This window comes from Gasterosteus aculeatus, chromosome 4 (assembly GCF_964276395.1).
Source record: "Gasterosteus aculeatus chromosome 4, fGasAcu3.hap1.1, whole genome shotgun sequence".
Classification (NCBI taxonomy): Eukaryota; Metazoa; Chordata; class Actinopteri; order Perciformes; family Gasterosteidae; genus Gasterosteus; species Gasterosteus aculeatus.
The window spans coordinates 1,807,169-1,819,311 of record NC_135691.1 but is presented as its reverse complement, the minus strand read 5'-3'; the positions used below and the strand labels follow the sequence as shown (position 1 = coordinate 1,819,311).

The 12,143-nt window shown below is 47.6% G+C and overlaps 2 protein-coding genes across 3 annotated transcripts; both read left to right on the top strand.

Annotated features, from left to right (window-relative positions):
- Positions 1 to 556: 556 nt before the first annotated feature.
- LOC120817579 (alcohol dehydrogenase class-3) lies at positions 557 to 4,797 on the top strand. Its single transcript, XM_040173945.2, has 9 exons — positions 557 to 675; positions 1,489 to 1,590; positions 1,933 to 2,074; positions 2,164 to 2,251; positions 2,508 to 2,727; positions 3,562 to 3,822; positions 3,905 to 4,040; positions 4,357 to 4,495; positions 4,595 to 4,797. Exons 1-9 carry the CDS (start codon positions 658 to 660, stop codon positions 4,617 to 4,619), a joined length of 1,131 nt encoding a protein of 376 aa, XP_040029879.2. The 5' UTR covers positions 557 to 657; the 3' UTR covers positions 4,620 to 4,797.
- Positions 4,798 to 5,544: 747 nt separating this feature from the next.
- Positions 5,545 to 9,274, top strand: eif4ea (eukaryotic translation initiation factor 4ea). 2 transcript variants are annotated; one of them, XM_040173942.2, is made up of 7 exons: positions 5,545 to 5,694; positions 6,485 to 6,588; positions 6,773 to 6,868; positions 6,994 to 7,057; positions 7,893 to 8,006; positions 8,145 to 8,284; positions 8,432 to 9,274. In XM_040173942.2, the coding sequence occupies exons 1-7, from the start codon at positions 5,677 to 5,679 to the stop codon at positions 8,544 to 8,546; spliced, it is 651 nt and encodes a 216-aa protein (XP_040029876.1). In that variant the 5' UTR covers positions 5,545 to 5,676; the 3' UTR covers positions 8,547 to 9,274. The 2 variants fall into 2 exon arrangements, with proteins under 2 accessions (XP_040029876.1, XP_040029877.1); XM_040173943.2 differs by having other exon boundaries at positions 8,145 to 8,305.
- Positions 9,275 to 12,143: the final 2,869 nt, after the last annotated feature.

The window sequence follows — 12,143 nt, the reverse complement described above, 5'->3', positions numbered from 1 at the left end:
CGTTTCTTGCCAAAATATGTTAGACATACACAGAGTTTGACATGACTGTTGAGCATAAAATCAGACAGTAGGCCAATGAGACAATAGACAAGACCAAAAAAAACATCCAATTTATAATCTAACTACAGTATAAAATGGAAGGCTAAGGGATAAACGGTACAAATTGAAGATGCACGTTAACTTTCTATTTAGCTCGATAACCCAACTCTACACAACTGTGTGTGAAGGGATGAGGGTCGATTCCAAAGAAAGACCGTTCTGTACACAACTACACTCACTGTAGTTTTATCATCAGAAAGGATCAAGTTTAGGAGCCAATAGTGGCTCAAAATACAGTATTGTGTTCATTAACAGTGCATTTTACTTATTCCCAGTAAATCATTACAATATTTCCATATTAATGTAAAGGGGACTTTTTTAATTAACTAGCATTTTATTTAAATAATCTTTAATCGCAAGGCATACTAAATATAAGATACATTTGAGTTTTATTTCTACATTTTTCCGGATCAGTTGATTAAAATGCTATAAAAGCGAACCGCTCGAGGCAGCTCGCTGTCCCGGTTCCCCCCGCACGTGCCTCCTCTCTGATTGGTCCAGAGACCTTGACTCCTTTACGGCAGCGCCCCGCCTTCTCCCCCCCGCCTGGACGTGAACATGGAGACGGCTGGAAAAGTAGGTCCATCTCCCACTGAACGCGCCACGCACATTTTAAAGCACGTTGTCTGCACCGTTCGTGAACGCGCAGCATTGAAACGCGACGTTCTCACAACCCGCGTTTTACGAACACGTTGAAATAGTCGCCGCGCTCCTAAACGGGACTCTGGGACTCTTTGTTTCAGCTGCTGAAAATCTCTGCCACCGTGTCCCGGGCTTAATTCGGACGAGTTGAGAACGTGAGAACTACCTAACGTTAGTTATTTTAAGTAGAACTCGTAGCCCCCCACGCGACCCCCCCACAAACACACACACACACACACACACACACACTCCGAAGCCGAAAGAAAACGTTGGTTTTCATTTGCGTTCATGCTAAAGCTAAAGGTCACTGCTACCAGGATACAGTGGATACAGTTCAGTCCCAAAGTGCAATTTTAATTTCTCTCCCACGCGCGCGCGCCCGGAGTGCGGAAGCGCGCGCCGCGGCAGTGGCACCTTGCTGAGGCACTTCCGGTCTCACTCGCAGCCGCCGCCTCGTGTTTGCGGTCTCTGTTTATTAAACACGTGACCGCGCGTTTCCGCCCTCGGGACGTATAGACTGTTGGTGGTTGTAATCGATTCAGAAAGAAAACGCCGACGTGTGATTAGTGCGGCCGGCCTTCCCGTTTTAATTCAGCCAAGCCAGTTTAGGCTGACGTCGGTTTGCACTTGTTGTCATGGCAACGACACGCCCTCAGAAGTCTGCGGCCTCAAACAATGCAAATTGTGCAGTTCAGAATAATGAGAACCCATGAAGAAAAGGGACTGTTTTTCTTTTTTTGCGCTCAGGTGATCAAGTGCAAGGCGGCTGTCGCTTGGGAAGCTGGTAAGCCTTTCTCCATTGAGGAGGTGGAGGTTGCTCCACCCAAGGCCCATGAAGTCCGCGTCAAGGTAAAACAAAGCGTGCGTGCCTGGCATGGATGCTAATGTATGGAAGCCTGTTCTGCCACTGAAAAAAAACGGTTAGAAAGTCGAGATGATGAGATAAATGATCAAAATGATGACTTGAGACAGTCAAATTGACACCTGACAGTAGTGATGTCAACAACCAGCTGCAAGGAGCATGTGCACATCTGAAGTCATCATTTTGACTTTCTAAGCAGAAATGGGCTTCCATACTAATGAGATTGTGTCCAGCTTCTGTGTTCTCCTTTATTATATTTTTTAGGAACCAGTCTTTATTATAAGACGTGACGATGATGACGCTTATTTCTGTCCTTAACGTCCTCTCAGATCTTTGCCACCGGTGTGTGTCATACAGACGCCTACACCCTGAGCGGCAGTGACCCCGAGGGGCTCTTCCCCGTCATCTTGGGCCACGAGGGTGCTGGGACAGTGGAGAGCGTCGGCGAGGGTGTCACCAAGTTCAAGGCCGGTAAGGATCTGCCAGACGCGATATTTAAATTTGTTGTGAATAAGTGTGTTGTTGTGATTTCTAACTGTTCTCAATTGTCGTTGACCAAGGCGATGCCGTCGTCCTGCTGTACGTGCCACAGTGCGGTGAATGCAAATTCTGCAAAAATCCCAAGACCAACCTTTGCCAGAAGATTAGGTAATGCTGTCAGGCGAATTCATAAAAGACTGCCTGGACGATACAGAAAAAAAAAATATATATATATATATATATATATATATGCATTTAAATGTGTGGGGTATTCCTTCAGAACTCCGAGCCTCAGGTGCCCCACCCCAGGGCAACCACATCAAAGCTCACTCATCATTAGTTTGAATCGCATTAAAGTGCGCATTAAAGTCATCACACACACGCATATGAAAAGAAATCTTTCCCTGTGTTTCCCCCCCGGCAGAGTAACCCAGGGCCGCGGACTGCTCCCCGACAGCACCTCTCGCTTCACTTGCAAGGGAAAGCAAGTGTTCCACTTCATGGGGACCAGCACCTTCTCCGAGTACACCGTGGTGGCCGACATCTCCCTGGCCAAGGTGAACCCGGCGGCTCGGCTGGACAGAGTGTGCCTGCTCGGCTGCGGCATTTCCACGGGGTACGGTGCCGCTCTGAACACCGCCAAGGTGGGTTGTCACGGGCCGCCGACCAGAGCCGGTAAATTAGGAATTCCGTGGTGCCGGATTTTGAAAACATGAGATGTAAATGGGCCTGTCGGAAGAATTAATACTCGACACCGGTGTAAAATCATCGAAACGGCACATTTCACGTTTGCAAACGGGAAACCGAGTTGACTCAAAGGTTTTCATCTTCAGAGCAGCGATATAGAGTTGGAAGATAAACTTGAGTGGGTGTCTCTGTGCAAAACCAAAGTGCTGGTAGTCAACCTCGGAAGTAGATGATCATCAAGATTGTAAACCTCAACGCACACACATCTTTATTATCAGATGACCCAGAACACCACGTGAAAGAGCACAGACTGTCAGTCCTGCTAAAGTGGAACATTATTGCAGTTTTTACCAAAAGGACTGGGCGGTTTTTCTATTTCTTTTTTCGTATCGTCATATTAGAGAAGAAAACGGAAACGTGAATCTAAATTCTATTTATTGTTTCTGAAGCGTCATAGTTTGAAGCTTGCTGAGAATAATACGTTTGTTGCCCAAAGGATGAAATGAATATTTAGTCATTGTTTGTCATCTTCACCCTGAAGTGGGTCACCCTTATTAATCAGGCAGATCCGATGTGAAAGGGCGGCGTCGCCGATGGTGTCTGCCTCCCAAGTTGCCGTTGTCTTTTTGTTTTCTTCATAATGTTCACATTTAATTAGAAATGAAACCAAAAATCATTTACTGGTCTGTCTTTGCAGATACAATAAGATTAAAAAGAGACGTTCCATGTAGTGCGTTCAAAAATGTCACCCAGTCAAAAGCAGTCCTCACATGCCTTTGCTGTTGCATCAGGTTGAGGCCGGTTCCACGTGCGCCGTGTTCGGCCTCGGCGCCATCGGCTTGGCTGTTATCATGGGCTGCAAGGAGGCCGGCGCCACCAGGATCATCGGCGTGGACATCAACCCCGACAAGTTTGAGAAAGCAAAGGAGTTTGGAGGCACCGAGTTCGTGAACCCGAAGGACCACAGCAAGCCCATCCAGGAGGTGCTGGTGGAGATGACCGACGGCGGCGTGGACTACTCTTTTGAGTGCACTGGAAACGTGCAAATCATGGTGAGGCGCTTCGTAGGTGCGAAACGTTTTCATTGATTCGCGTTGTCGTAGAAAATTGGAACGAAGGCGGTCTTTGTTTCAGAGAGCCGCTCTGGAGGCGTGCCACAAGGGATGGGGGGAGAGCGTCATCATCGGCGTGGCCGCAGCCGGGCAGGAGATCTCCACCAGGCCGTTCCAGCTGGTGACGGGCCGGGTGTGGAAGGGCACCGCCTTCGGAGGTGATACCTAATGGCGTGTTTTAAGGGGCGTAATGTGGTCTTTCCGCGGTTTTCCTTGATTCGCACTTTCCACTTTCGTGCACCTTCAAAGCCTCGTCCAAATGTCAACTCCGGGTAATCGGTTGGTTTTTGGCTTCAAGTTCACGAGGCAAAAGTTTTTGAGAAGAAGTTCAACTAGAGCTTCCCTTTAATAACTGGTCTGAGTGAGATGTGTGTTCGTATATTGTTTTTACTTATTACTTAGAGTCGGTGCCCCGCTGTTTTCTCCTACTTAACAGGTCGTATTCTGTAAATTGTCATTTCACCCCCCCCCCAGGATGGAAGAGCGTGGAGAGCGTTCCTAAGCTGGTGGAGGACTACATGAACAAGAAGCTGAAGGTGGACGAGTTCGTGACCCACACGCTGCCGTTTGAGAAGATCAACGAGGGATTCGACCTCATGCGTGCCGGAAAGAGGTAAGACAACTATTGTGTCTCTGTCTTTGTTAGTGAAGCCCTCTTGACTGTTTTTGTTGGTGGTTGTTCTGTTTATTGACTGTTTCTTTTTGTCTGCAGCATCCGCGCAGTGCTGACCTTCTGAAGTGCCTCAAACCTGGACCTCCACATCCGGCCTTCCAACAAGCTCCTTCCAGACTCTGCACTTGATTGATTTATCTGGACTTGTTTTGTTAGACTGAACTTTCAGGATTAAAACATTATTTTCATTAACTGCAGAATGCATGTTTGAAACGGTGTCAATACATTTCTTTGAAAAATAATTTATTTTCTGCTTTTCTTTCTTGCTCATTTGAAGACTGACGTAAAGAGAACATAACATGTGAAGTCTCTCATAAGTTACCTTATTCGCTCCTTATTCTTATGTTTACCCAGATACCAAATATCACATTAGAATATACACAATATGATGAATTATGAATACCAATAAATACAAACAACTATTCAAGTTCAACTGTTTTGAATAAATCCCTAAATAAGGGATGTATTAAACTGAAATGAACCTTTTTGCGGTAGCGTAGAGTAGGAGATGTAATCACATGATCGGCATAACTTCCTGTTCATGTGTTCACCCCGTGAGACGTTCATCAACACGTGGTTAAGAAGTGAACGCGTCTGCTACGCTTCGTGTTGTTTAATTCAGTGGTTCTCACCATCACCCCTTAACGACAAGCCGCCACCCACATCGAGGAACATTCTCACCTTCTCACATTTATTTATTGAAAATGTGGTGCAGTTTGAACCTGAGATGGTATGGAGACAGAATACGTATGGCAACACAAAAACAAGTTTAATGAAATAAACAAAAGAGCCAGCTGTTAATTCTAATTCTTATTTTCCCAGGCAAAGGCCCACGACCCACTAAAAACGGGACCCACCAGTTGAGAATCACTGGTTTCATTCGGACCACATCTAGTTTTATTGTTTCCTAGACCACAAAGGAAAGTGAAGGATATTGCTCACATGTACACTAAGTACTTTATGTGTGCACCTCACTTGCATGCATGCATATGTGCGTCTCACCGCGCAGGTAGACGCGCGCGTGCGGCGCTCCGGGTTGCGCATGCGTCGTGCAGAGGACCAGGTGGCGCGGCCGGGGTACTTTAAGGCGCGTCGGGCACGCGCAGCGCGACCTCCGGAAGATGGCGACCGCGCTGCTGGTGAGTGCCCGACCCGCGCCCCTCTGACGGGGAACCGCCGCCCGGGTTGGGAGGCTTTTAAAGGCGTCCGGTTCGCGGCGTTACGTCGCTGCCTTCCCGCCCGGCGTGGATGACGTCGCCGCCGCTTAACGGCGCGGAGAAACACACGCACGTTAAGTTTGGGTGAAGTTGGCGAGCCGTCCGCACGTTCAGACTCAAATCCCATTCTAACCAGTGGCCGGCGGTGAGGCGCAGGGACCGTCTGCAAAGTGCAACGCGGTTACGAATGGTGGCGTCCCTAAAGTCACGTCCTATGCACGTGGGATTGTTCTCGTCCTACTACACCTGTTGCTTTTGATAAAGTTTGCTTTTGCATGATTTTAATTAACTTTATTCCAATGCAGTCTGGCGCCATTACGTTTTGATTCATAACCGCTGGCTCCTATTTCATTTCCAGAAACCAGAATATTTGGTGTGGAGCACTTTTATGAATTAATATACGCGCAAGATCTTCTATTAACAAAATGATTCATCTAAAAATATATGACCCAGCTGTCATTAGTTAAAGTCTGCTAGTATCTTTGGTTGGTCAAACTAGTGCTGTTGTAAACTACTACTGACCAGCTAAAGAAGAATGAGGTCACGGACTGATGTAAAGTATTAAGAGGTTGTGGTCAAAAGACCGTGTCCTGCACGGAAATTTATATTACTATTGAACTTAAACAGTTCAATAATTAAAAATGACAATTTACAGCTGGGACATGATAGTTCAGACATTTATTTTGAAGTAAGTCTTGTTTTTGCTTCCCAGTTGTCGACTTCCCTTCCTGCTAATCCTGAAAAGGAAACCTGTGAAACAATCATTCAAAAGATTATGAGTCCCGAGTCGTGCATCAAGCATCCACTACAAAACAAGTAAGACCACCTCACCTTTTCATCTCTGAGCAGGTGCGTCTCCGCTCGGCTCGCCGTTCTCCGGTTTCATCGGAAACGAGTGAATCTCTTACCCGTGAAACGAGCCGTCGGCGAGCGGCGGCAGCATCGAGTGGGGGGTCACGCGGGGCAGCTGGTTTGTGCCAACGCGTCTCTTCGTCCGCAGGTGGGCTCTCTGGTTTTTCAAGAACGACAAAAGCAAAACGTGGCAGGCCAACCTGCGCCTCATCTCCAAGTTTGACACCGTGGAGGACTTCTGGGCGTAAGTATCCCAACGCCGCTGCTCCGCGTCTCGAGTCAATTCAACACAATAATCCTGTAGGACACGACGAGACGATGACGTTATGGACAGTTTTGCACATAAAATATCTCAACCCCCTTTTGCAGATTGTACAATCACATTCAGCTGTCCAGTAACCTGATGTCCGGCTGCGACTACTCGCTGTTCAAGGTGAGCGTTCATCGCCGTCTTTTGATGCATAATGTCTTGTTTTCTCAGCTTCCCCCTGTAGGTGCGGCCGGTCCGACACTCGTTGTGTAGTCGTTGGTCCCTGTGCACGCTGCTCAGTCACCGCGGCGCCGACCGCACGTGAGGTCCTGCTGATGTTCCCAGCGGTGACGTTCACTTTCTTCATGTGGTGAAGCTTGAACGTGTTCACATGTTGAGAAACTTGAACAAATAACGGACAGAAAGTAAATATTCAAACGGGAAATACCCTTTGAAATTGTGGCAAGTTACTGTTATAACTCACTAAAGCCAATATTTGCACTGATTTCGGAACAGTTCAGTTATTCTTTGGAGGGACGCTGAAGTCATTTGTTAAAAACCTTTCTTTTTAATTAAATCAGAGCAGACTTTGATCACTCGGATCATTTCTTTTTTTCTTTTGTGGAAATGATCCCTCAAAAACAGACCATAATATAATGTCCTGCTTTGAGACAAATAATCTGTTTTTATAGTTCAACACACGCGTCTAACAATAAATGCCTTTTGAAATATCCATCAGGAACCATGTAAGCTGCTCTTTGTTGGACGGTAACTGGCCACGAATCTACCAGCCGAAGGCGAACAGTCTAATCAATAAGTACAGTTGCAATATAGATCTGCATTGAGTTTGGAGCAATAATTCAAGTTAACTGATGTAATTAGCGGCGAGGGGATATTTACTCCTGTATGCTGATCTAAAGGGGAACTGACTGGTTGAAGCCCCGAGAAAGACTTGGGGGTGGGGGCAGGGATTCCTGGTGTTGTGAGCTTTGACCTTTGACCTTTGCTGTGGGTGAAGGACGGCATCGAGCCCATGTGGGAGGACGCGAGGAACCGCCGAGGCGGCCGCTGGCTGATAACGCTGTCGAAGCAGCAGCGGAGAGCGGACCTGGATCGCTTCTGGTTGGAGACGGTACGTTCGGTCCTCCGGCGTTATTGCTTCGTAAGGGGCCCCCGGGACGCGGTTTAAGTCGATGGGGTAACACCTTGGGTCAAATGCCCCGACCGCGCGCCGGTAGACTCTCTGAACCGATGTCCGTTGTTCCCGCAGCTCTTGTGTCTGGTGGGCGAGGCGTTCGACGACCACAGCGACGACGTGTGCGGCGCCGTCATCAACGTCCGAGCCAAAGGGGATAAGATAGCGGTCTGGACCACAGAATACGAGAACAAAGAGGCCATCACGCACATAGGGTGACCGGAAGATCACTTTCTGTCAGTCAAGAATGTGTGAAAATGTAGTTTTTGTAGACGGTCCCTTTCACGAGACCTTTCCAGACCTCGAGATAAAAATCCATCCGGGCAAAATATGGTTAACATTTAGTTTTTCCCCCTTTCCAGGCGCGTGTATAAAGAGAGGTTAGGCGTGCCGCAGAAAGTGATCATCGGATACCAGTCGCACGCCGACACGGCCACCAAGAGCGGCTCCACAACCAAGAACAAGTTCGTGGCCTGAGGAGCAGCAGGACGTCTCGTGACGTTTCCCCCGCGAGTGTCCGGCCGACGAGGCCGCGCGCACTTTCCCGTCCTCTGACAACTTCATTGTTTCCTTTTGAGTTGGGCTGAAGATTTGTAAAAGATGTTTTGATGCCCAGGTTTCGTTTTCAGATGCAGCTGCATATTTGTGTGTAATTTATTTGATTTATCCTCCCCATGTTCTCTTAACGCACTTTATCATTAAACGGTTTGGTGTAAACTGAGATTCTCTTAGTTCTGAAATGCCATTTAGTCGGATTAAAGTATTCATTATGTTACATTCTAACCATACTTTATTCAACCTCTGTTTAACATCTTCTCAGAATGAACAGAACCAACACAACACGTTTAAACTCGAGCTTAAAAATCAGTTTGCTTTGTTTTTGTTTCAAGTCAAATCGGATCGAAGCCGTTTAGTTTCTTGTTAAGCTGCTTGTGAGATGTTACGGTTTGGTATTGAGATGTTCACGATTCTGAAGAGCAGGGAATTTATTTTAAATGCTTCTTAACTATTGCCCAAGTATTTGAATTAGTGAAGTTCACAGGACGTGGAAGCATTTGATGGAGTTTACTCGGTATCATTATTTAGTTTAGTTTAGTGGCATCAGTGAAATTGCAATTGTTTTGGAGGTAATTGAATGTGACGCGATACCCCTCAACTCCCAGCAGTAAATGTACATGAGTGATGTAAATAAAGTGTACATTGAAGATGGTTGCCTCAAAACGGTGTTTTAGTTATGAAGTCATTATTTTTATTGTTCAATCACAACAGCCAAGAACCCTTTGAGGGGCGAAACCCATCTGCAATGTAGTGAGAGTTTGCATCATGTCTGCAGATGATCAGACACCAGCAAATATTCCCTCCTTCCTCTCTGAGGTGTTGTAGCCACACTGATGCCGGCATGTTCAGCCGTATTGGGCTCCATAGATCACCTGTGGCCTGTTAGGGGCCTCAGGTGATCTATGACATCATCGACCGCCCACTGTAAAGCAACACGACCCCCAAACGCTCCTTTGCAATAAAGCCTCCGTGTAATTAACTCAATCAATCAAGGCTCATTCCTCGCTAAGGAGGCAATTAGATGAAGGTTTTATCTCACAGGGTAAAACACGAGAAGCTTTCGCTCCTTTAAGCGACTGTTCGGCGCTACGGGAACGTTCCTTAAATGTAGATGGAAACGCAAAGGAGGAAAACGGTGGATTTACTTCAACGGCTTTCGCTGCAGGCTTCTTAAATATGAAGAGTATTTGAAAAACACACGCGTGTGTAGTTGCACATAATGCCGGAGCAGTCAGTAATAAACTGTATAATCCTGTTTTCATAGTTGTCTCTGAACAAAGATGTTGGCCCTTTGTTAATATTTCAACCATGAAACTATTTAACATGTGCAGGTATTTTCAGAGCAGTAAAACATATCCGGCTGATTTGTTTCTGCTGCGTCTTTCGTCCCCTTACGTTCAGCAGGCGAATGAACTCACTGCAGGTACAGCGTCTCCCTCGGGCCTCGCGAAGCCCTACTGGTTCAGATGAGTCCGGTTATCTGGCCATTTATCGTGTGTGTGTGTTACGTAAAGCAATCATGTGTCCGTTTTATAGCCCTTCTACGAGAACAAAATGTGATGAAATGTGTTAATGTAATAAAGTCTTGTGAGGGATAATTATTATTTTCCCTCCATAATGTAGCTCATGCATCAAGGATTTGTAAAAACATGCACATCTGATTACACCCTGACTAATTATTTCATTATCCAATTCTTATTTTGCGGTCTTCTCTTCCGCCGGCTGCCGCTTCGACGCCTTAAAAAAAGCCGATGATGCAGAGCGCTGGCGATCCTCTCTGGGCAGCGCTTTTCCGTATTGATTTATGCTAAAGTATTTCCCTCCTCTGGGCCCCTTTTCACTGATTGGCACCTTTTAACCCAACAGCCGACACCCAAGGTTTTGTGGGTTTGACGACGCGGAGGTCCTGACGGATGGAAGCACTAACCCGAGGGGAACACACACGTGCTCATCTTTCAGGTTGCAAAAGGCGAGCAAAGGCCAGACCACGTGCGTCTGTTATGCAGCTGTTTAAGGCTTTTTGGGCGAGGTGGAAATATTATTCACATCCTCAAGTAGGAGCCCGTCAATGTCCGTTAAAATAAGATGTGTATTCAAAATACAAATGAATACACAAGCAGCTTGTTCATTTTGCTGCAGATCCAGGTGGGCGCATGCAGAGTAATCAAAAGTCTGATTGAATTGTCGCAGTCAGGAGGAGGCCTGGGAGGACGCGTTTGTCACTTTCCACTTAGCGTGTAGCTTATGCTGTGAGTCACGCTGCATGCTGCCGCTAGCAGTGACTTACAGTGAGTGGACTTGGGCTCAGCGGCCATCTCATCAAGGAGATCTCGGACGTCTGTGAGCACGTGGTGCCGTTCCGCGGTCTAAAGCCCACACTCACGAGCATGTACGTCATCAACGGGATGGCGTTATGCGTCACGCTTTTGGCATTTGTTTGGTAGTGACGACATTGCCACTTGTGGGTTCTTTTAATACGTTCACGTGTGGCCTACTTTTTTACACCAATAGTTGTACTTTTATTTGAGTAAAATATCCCAGTACTCTTTCTATCCCGACATTTGTAAAGTTGGGCGCTAGTGGTGCGCGCCGAGGCTTCAGACAGCGTTCCGAATTGGTCCCAGCGGTATTGGATCGTTGAGGTCATGCCTCTCTGCTCAGTTTATTTCAAACTTTTGAAAAAAAAAAAAACCCCGTTTCAGACTGCTGCGTGCATCTATCTATCCAAATATCTCCGCTGCTCACCTTTTGTTGCCATAGGTAATAAATCACGAAACGGTGCACTCGGGTGGGATGGTGACAGTGGTGCTCTGCTTGTCATAAACCGGCCACAGGGAGGCAGTGTAGCCACACGCTGGACCTTCAGCCTCCAAGCCTTCCATCCTCCTCCTCCACCGTTTTGGTTGGTTAAATTGGGCTTTCCACTGAGTGCGTCGGTTGCACACACAACGGGAAGAAGATATCTGTAAATAGCAGCTGTGTCTCTCGTTCCCATATTTATTTATATACCTCCCCCGCCACCCCCCCCACCAAGCAGAGAATCCGCATTACAATGCCTCCCCTATCGCCTCGGGCAACCGTCGGCCTCCTGCTCACCAGCCTCCTGTGCAGCGTGCAGGAGGGACCGGGCGAGTCAAGCCGCGCTACCTGCCCTTGACTGATGTTTTCGTACCACCACCTATGCACGAGTGCCGGAGTTCTAAAAGCCGGTGACACGACGCCTCTCTGGACCGGGCGGCGGCAGAGGAGGCTGCAGATGGCTCTTTGCATCTGCGGGAGGTGCCGACTCCCTCTGTGCGGCGTGACAGATGTGTCACTTAACCGTTTCTCCTCAGCAGCACCAGGAGCGGCCTCTGAAGGACCTTGAGCCGGGCTCGGCGGGTGTAGGCCCTCATCCACGGCGCTGCTGACCGGCTCCCAGAGGCGCCGACGCCGCCGCCATCAAGTCGTCTGAGCTGGAGGCCCCCGACCGACTTCATGTCGCACGAGATCATAAGAAGCAGGTTTAGAGTCAGT

Coding starts and splice junctions, on each gene's coding strand:
- LOC120817579 (XM_040173945.2), top strand. Junction 2,728..3,561: donor CCGCTCTGAACACCGCCAAG/GTGGGTTGTCAC, acceptor CTGTTGCATCAG/GTTGAGGCCGGTTCCACGTG. Junction 3,823..3,904: donor CTGGAAACGTGCAAATCATG/GTGAGGCGCTTC, acceptor TCTTTGTTTCAG/AGAGCCGCTCTGGAGGCGTG.
- eif4ea (XM_040173942.2), top strand. Junction 8,007..8,144: donor ATCGCTTCTGGTTGGAGACG/GTACGTTCGGTC, acceptor TTGTTCCCGCAG/CTCTTGTGTCTGGTGGGCGA. Junction 8,285..8,431: donor GAGGCCATCACGCACATAGG/GTGACCGGAAGA, acceptor CCCCCTTTCCAG/GCGCGTGTATAAAGAGAGGT.